A 7981-nucleotide genomic window follows, 5' to 3' on the forward strand; every position below is an offset into this window, starting at 1 on the left:
TTTGGTGTTAGGGAAAGGATATTCTGAAGGAATGCCTATTAATGGGAAAAAGACCCCGATAGCTGGATTGGCTGGAATACTACAATGCTTGAATCAATCGACTCCCCTCACAGTAAAAGTAGAAGAATTTGAGGAAGAACACTCCTTTCTGTTATCAGGAGATGTCTCTATGAATTTATGCGGAAGAGACTTGCTGTGCAAAATGAATGCTACAATCATTTGCTAAATGGCATTCAAAATTGCACTGCACGGCCTGCTATGACAAAACAGGACAAGATTATCAGCCGTTTTTAAATTTAAAATACCTCCTAACTATTAGACTGCACAGCCCTATAAAGTTACAATTAATCCAGCTGCACAGTATCCATTGTCAGAGAAAGCAGAAAAAGGAATTGAGCCAGTGATGGAATCATTGTTAAAACAGGGAGTTAACGCCGGATAGAATAAAGGTCGTTTGCAACACATCGTTGCCAAAAACTAAAAGAGAAATGAAGCATTTTCTAGGAATGACTGGCTATTGAACTATTCAGAAATAACCAGACCACTATTGGACATGAGCATGACAAATTTGGAAAATTCGCGGTTACCTGACTTCCTCGGGAACCCAGATTAAAAATGCACAAGAAGTGCAAAATCTTTTACTAGCTATTCAGAGACGTAAACAGATTGCAATTATTAAGTGCCAAGCGCACACGGGGCATTTGGACGAGGTTGCGCTTGGAAACGCTGCTGCAGATAGTGCTGCTAAGACAGTAGCTATATCAAATACTGAATGACAAGTTTCAGCCTTCCCTGTTAGGGAAAAGCCAGAGATACCGCAGCCCCCGTCCTTAGATGATGTGCTGACCCATCAAGATAGGGCCAGTTCTGATGAAGTAAAGGAATGGGTTGTTAATCATTGTTTTAAAAACACTGACGGCTTATGGGTTCATCATGACGGCCGCATGGTGGCACCCAAATCATTACTATCACCAATTGCCCGATGTGTTCATAAATTCACCCATGCGGGCAAAGGGGGGATGGCGGACTATATCCTTAAGACCTGGTATGCACCAGGAATCTCAAAATTGGCAAAACAAATTTGTGAAAATTTGACCAACTGCCAGACCATGAATGCAGAAAAAAAAAATAAAGAAGGTACAGCCCGCATCCCATCCAAACCCCATGGGTCCTTTTGTACACTTGCAAATGGATTTTATTGAACTACCTGTGTGTATGAGCTTTAAATATGTATTAGTTATTGTTGATATGTTTTCAAGATGGATTGAAGTGTTTCCTTGTAGAAAGAGTGACGCCACTACTGTTGCTAAATGTTTATTGAAGGACATTGTGCCTCGCTTTGGGACACCAGCAAAACTGTCAAGTGACAATGGGTCCCATTTTACAGGAACAGTGATTAAGGAACTATGCAAAGCCTTACAGATTAACCAGCACCTCCATTGCAGTTATCATCCACAGTCGGCTGGACTAGTGGAAAGATATAACGGGATGCTGAAAAACAAGCTTGCAAAACTGTGTAAAGAAACTGGACTTAAATGGGTTGATCTGTTACCCATAGCTTTAATGACAATGCAGTCTGCTACCAACAGAACTACAGGATTGTCGCCTCACGAGATCATCATGGGAAGACCACAAAGATTGCCCTTTTCGGCACCTTTAACAGCTAAACAAATGGACATTCATAAAATGGAAGAAGATATGTTGAGTTATTGCATTGCACTAACCAAATGCATTTCTAGTTTCCATCAACAGGTGAAGGAAGCCCAGGTCAACCCCACTGAAGGAAAGTGCCATACTTTCGAGCCAGGAGATAACGTCTACATAAAAATCTTTAAGCGAAAGAATAACCTTCAACCCAGATTTGAGGGACCCTTCCAAGTACTCCTGACCACAAACACCGCTGTGAAAGTAAAGGAGCGACCAACATGGATACACGCATCCCATTGTAAGAAGGCATCAGTTGAAGACGATACACTGCCAAGATGAACTGGATTTGGACTCTAATAAGACTGTTCCCTTTGTTAACGATAATTGAAACTGCCATATTGATTTACCCAGATCCCCTGAAGGGCAAACCATGCATAGAAGAATGTGTACTTTTAAACAGTGATGCTATAACGAGACTATGAAGGTTCAGCTTCAGGATCACACTATGCAGGTACCCCCGTATCAACCCGAGTCTTAGGATTAGGCAGAATAAGATAGTAGAAGAAGATAGTGGACAGAAGCTTGATAAGCTATGGGTTATATGCCCCGATACTGTGTCACCAAGTGAAAGAATTGCGAATGAAGGAGTTATCTGTAGTGGTAATCCAAAGGGAGGACTGGCCCTGACGGCCAGGCCAATGTTTTGTAACAATCCAGTTACAGAGCCCTTTATTTCAACATTAGCCACTCAGAAAAGAAAACTTAATAAGACAGATCCAGAACAACTAGAAGATGAGTGGAAGGGAGCAGGATATAACCTAACGAAATTCGAAGGATGGTTTCATCCCCAATATGATAATCGAAGGAATCCAGAGAGTCTATTAGTGACGTCAATGGGAACCGTAAATAAAACAAAAGGAGAAGTCTGTCTGGTAAACGACAATGGAGAAGGATTGATGGTTGGATGGAGTGAGTGCAAATGTAACTACACTTTGACTAAAACTACTACTAAACCACCGGGTGCAGTCGAATGGCCCTATTGGGGACGGTGGAACCTATCCACAGTACAAAATTTGACTAGCAAAAAACCTGGGAAGGAGAACAAGGAATAGGAATGATGCACCAGATATGGAACAAATTTGAAGCCTATAATAACACCTATTTCATCTGTGGGCATAGAGCATACACTTGGTTACCACAAAATTGGACTGGGTCATGTTACTTGGGATATGTAGTGCCCTATTACATCATATTTCATCTTTGGATAGCCACCCTGGGACACGAGTAAAACGAGCCATTACAGAAACTGAAAGGTTCTTTGCTATAGCATTTCCCTGGTATGGAACAGGGAAGTTAGCAAGAGAATCTATAAATATGGCAGCAGTGTTGGAACAAATAGCCAATGATACTGCTGATGCTCTTAGTGATGTGAACGCAGAAATGGTGGCTTTGCGCACTGTTGCCTTACAAAACCGCATGGCTCTGGACTATTTGTTGGCAAAAGAAGGGGGCACATGTGCAATCATAGGAACTGAATGTTGCACCTATATTCCAGATAGCTCAGAAAATATCACCAACCTGGTAAACCACATAAAGGAGGCCGTAAAGAAACTACGTCAACCTGAACAGTGGTCCATGTGGGATTGGATTTCAGGATGGGGAGGAGCATTAGGAAAGCAAATTTTGGAAGTCTTAATTGCAATTGTGATGATTATAATTTTAATTAATTTATTGATTGGTTGTTTAAAATTATTGTGTACAAAAGTCCTTTCCTCATTAACATCAACTCCCCCAGTACCCATGATGTCTGAATATGAGGATATTAAGGGTGAAACCTTTGATGTGGAATTTCTTAAACTTAGCGAAATAGATTGTCCTTAGAAAGGACAAAAGGGGGGAATGAGGAAATCGACATGATATAAGGGGTTAATTTCAAGTGCTTGCTGAGTAAAAGTTTTCAGACTTGACACAGGTAAAGAGTCGATGTGTAACTAGAGCTATTGCACGAACCTGGATTACAGCCAAGAACAGATGTCTGCCCACCTAATGAGAATGTAGAAGTGAAACAATGGGTTCCTTTGAAGTAACCAGTGACTTAATAATTTGTTAGACCTAGTCTCCAGATACATGATTAAGATTAAGGAGGACCTCTGGTTACACGATTCATATCCTGTTATATCTTAACCATTGACTTATGTGTCCAGGATCCTTCTGTCAATATGTCATAAGACCTAATGATTAATCTAAAATGTATCCTGATTGAGGAACAAAGGAATGTCAATCTAACTTGTTTGTTACACTGTATAAATATGGAACGCTTACGCTGTATCATTGGAATAGTAGCCTCATCCCTTGAGTGGAGGTGCTGATTCCCCTTGCAAGAAGTGAAATAAAAGGCCTGTCCGTCTGACAAATCCAAGAGTGTATTGAGTCATTACCCAGAGCTAAGAAAAAAGGCACTTCTACAAGGTTTGACTGTGATATAGAGAATACTACAAGTGATGACATGTATTGGTTCTGATCAGAATCACTAGTTGTTTAAATACTTGGTGGACGTTGAAGACTAGAAATTGGACTTGAGCCTGAAATTTGACACTGGACCTCATCTCCACAGCAGCGGTGAGCTGCAGGCGCCAATCGGGCATTGGGAAGCAGCTCTCAGATTCTCTCTGCAGCAATTTGGGCTGTCTGCAATGCTGGCAGTGGCTCTCAGGTAGGTCCTGGAGGGAGACGACCCTGAGAGGGGACGAGCACTGGGCCGGCAGTTGCTCTCATGTAGGCCCTGGAGGGAGGCGATCCTGAGAGGATCGAGCACTGGGCCGGCAGTGGCCCTCAGGTAGGCCCTGGAGGGAGGTTGGTGGGGGGTGGGGATCGGTCGGTACACAATCATGAGAGGGGACGAGCACTGGGCCAGCAGTGACCCTCAGCTAGGCCCTGGAGGGAGGTGGGGGGGGGGTGCGGTCGGTACACAATCCTGAGAGGGGATGAGCCCTGGGCCAGTAGTGGCCCTCAGGTAGGCCCTGGAGGGAGGCGATCCTGAGAGGGGACGAGCAGTGGGCTGGCAGTGGCCCTCAAGTAGGCCCTGAAGGGAGGGGGGGGCGGTGGTCGGTACACAATCCTGAGAGGGGACGAGCACTGGGCCGACAGTGGCTCTCAGGTAGGCCCTGGAGGGAGGTGGGCGGGGTGGTGGGGTCGGTACACAATCCTGAGAGGGGACGAGCAGTGGGCCAGCAGTGGTCCTCAGGTAGGCCCTGGAGGGAGGCGATCCTGTGAGGGGACTGTAACATTTGCATATTGAATTATCATTGGCCCGCAGGCATCTGTAAGGACTACAATTGTTTTGGAAGACCCAGGCTAGGGGTCCTAACTCCATCTTTTCCCCACTGTGCTGTATGATTGAGATCACAGACCTAATGCTTCATAAAAGAGTTAAACTGTAATACTCCGTTGTCCTGCAATTTATTATTTTTGTACAAAGTGTGCAAAACAAGACAGGGACGAGCGCTGGGCCGGCAGTGGCCCTCAGGTAGGCCCTGGAGGGAGGTGATCCTGAGAGGGGATGAGCACTGGGCCAGCAGTGGCTCTCAGGTAGGCCCTGGAGGGAGGTGGGCGGGGGGCAGTACACAATCCTGAGAGGGGATGAGCCCTCAGCTGGCAGCGACTGGCAATTATTTTGTGGAGCCATGAGGAGCACTCCTGCTCCTTCCGACTCCACAAAATATAGACATTTTCACAGCTGGGGGGCTGTTTCCCAGTGGTCTTCAGCATTCCCTTTAAGGACCACTAGTAAGGCTACTTAAAACCTGGTACAAATGGGTGGATCTTGTGTGGCACAAACTCTGTTCTTGTAGAAAAGGAAAAACTGCAACAGAATTGCAATAATTTGACTCATATCGCAACACTGGTCCCTAGACCTTTTGGATTTCAGCCAAAGAGATCTCTTTCTCTTCCTCCCACCTCTCCTGAAGGTTCAAACTCTTGCTGGAGTACAGTTTACAGCTACTAAGGGTCTTCTGGCACTTTGCTCCAGTGATGTTTTTCACATACACAGTAAGGAGTAGATTTGACCCTCTCAAAGCCTCTCCATCGTCTACAAGGCTAAAGTCAGGAGCGTGGTGGAATACTCACCACTCCCCTGGATGGGTGCAGTTGCAACAATACTCAAGAAGCTCGATATCATTCAGGACGGAGCAGTTCAGTTGATCGGTGCCTTTGCCACTGGACCCCCTTTGGGACTGGTCAACTGCTTGCATGTTTTGGGTGGGAGTGGCAGCTGGCTGGCGGGGAGGGAGGGATGAAATTCGGATTGCCCGGAAGCTGCCTGATAGAACCACGAGAAGCCTTCTCGCAAAAATATGTGTCCGGGATGTAGAGGTAATGCGGGGGTCACGCAGCCGGCGCAGAGGAGGGGTCAGGGTGGGGGTGGGAGGGAGGGCCTGGGGCAGCAGAAGCCTTAACTTTACTTGTGGGGCCCAGACGAGAACTCCTGCTCCTCCTGGCCCCACTAAGGAAAGTTTTCTAACTTACCTCAGGGTGTCGCTGGCTTCCTGGCTGCTCTACTTGATGGGGCACTGTGGCTTAAAATACTTTCAAGGTTCCATGTACATTTACATTTACATTTACAACTTACATTTATTAAATTGGAGTCCAGCTGGTACTACATCCACTGCCAAACCAACGGTATTAAAATGGAGCATCGGCGGAAAGACAATGGGAAATAGAGCTGCTCCATTTTAACTGCTCCCCCCTTCATGTTACGCCGATCAGAGAAAGTCAAAATTCCCCTTTTTATTACAGATTTCTAGTGTTTACGCTTTTTTAATCTCATATATCTAATTGGAAGCTGCTGTGCATCCAATGTACAAACACGCATACATATAAACTAATAATTCCTATCAATATAAGCCAGCTCAAAATACATAGGTGTACTTACAGCCTGGTGTTAGGAAGAAAATAATCGTCGTAGAACTGAACAAAGCCTGAAACATCATTGTCGCAGTCAATTTGTGATGTGAGCATTGAGTTAATGCATCTTCTGTCTATATATAATGAAGGCTGAGGATGTGGTTTAGTCAGTTTGGTTTAATATGTTCTCTGACATCTTTCCGTAACTCTTGAGGGTCATGGATGCAACTTCTCAGAAATTACACGTGCTTAAAAGAAACAAATTCCCGATTTGTGAAGAAAGCAGTGAAGAATGTGAATGACAGTTTGAGCAGTGAAGATGGTTGGAAAAAAATGATGAGGCAGAAAAACTAACAGAAGAGGAAAATTAAATAAATAATAATAAAAAGTCAAATTTAAATAAAATGATGCGAACAGTCAACAGTTCTCAATCTTCGCTGAGGGTATGTATTCTCCACTGAAGTGAATGCTCAATTTTCTCCTAGTGTTAGTCGGCCCTGCCTGGGTCTCATGCCTCTGCCATTCCAGACCTCTGCCAATCACAGCTTGAGCTGAGCATCTAGAGGCACACAATAGCAACCTCGGATCAGCTCCCCCATCACATCTACCCACAGCAGGAATGGAACAGGGAGATGGAGGCTGATTTCAACTGACTGCTCGGCGTAAACAGGCTGTGGTGGCCTGAAAATGGTGTCGGACCTGTTACCGCACAGTCCGCACTTCAGCCTTCTCCATCTCGCTTGGGGCCTTTAGGTGGGCGGCCGGAGTGGCCACCTGTTTCAGGCAGGAGACTACTTTTAACATGTAAATTTGGGTCCAATGATGCAATTTTGAGGCACAAATGGGCAGGAAGGTTCCTCAAAAATATTCTGACATGCTGCAAACTTTTGCACCTAGTGCCTGCTGTTTCATCCTTTAGGTGCCATTTCCTTTAGCTCAGCCAGTCTGATACTTGAACCAGGTTGTTCAACAGTACTCCAGGGTATTGGTAAGAAATAAGAACAAGCATGCATTCATATAATGGCTTGCATGACCTCAGCTTGCCCTAAAGTGCTTCACAGCCAATGAAGTATTTTTGAAGTGTATTCACTGTTGTAATGTAGGCAAACATGGCAGCCAATTTGCACACAGCAAGGTCCTAGTGAAATAAATGGCCAAGTAATCTGTTCTTAGTGATGTTGGTTGAGGGATAGATTTTGGTTTTGTAGTGTATGTACCCGTCTATCTTTAAGGGAACTATTGAATGTAACCGTTCACCTTTAAGGGAACTACTTTAGGTGTGGCACTATTTGTTTGGCTTCTGTATACTGTAATACCGATAGTGACCACACCAGTATATAAGTGTTGTGGCATGATTGCTGGAGCAGATTCGCCCGGACCTTCGAATAGTAAAGACCTGTTTGTTTGTTACTTCTGAAGTCTGTGTATT

General features: G+C 44.8%; 1 protein-coding gene across 1 annotated transcript in view; it reads right to left on the minus strand.

The window, feature by feature from the left end:
• LOC147123393 (granzyme K-like) overlaps positions 1–6650 on the minus strand; it is a 43872-nt gene extending 37222 nt beyond the window's left edge. Inside the window, exon 1 of the mRNA XM_085972278.1 lies at positions 6581–6650. Within this exon, the coding sequence (XP_085828404.1) occupies positions 6581–6638 (58 nt within the window). The 5' untranslated portion in view covers positions 6639–6650. The remainder of the gene's footprint in view (positions 1–6580) is intronic.
• Positions 6651–7981: the final 1331 nt, after the last annotated feature.

Source organism: Somniosus microcephalus, chromosome 2, assembly GCF_052327205.1.
Source record: "Somniosus microcephalus isolate GS21.2 chromosome 2, FLI_Smic_1.0, whole genome shotgun sequence".
NCBI classification, from domain to species: domain Eukaryota; kingdom Metazoa; phylum Chordata; class Chondrichthyes; order Squaliformes; family Somniosidae; genus Somniosus; species Somniosus microcephalus.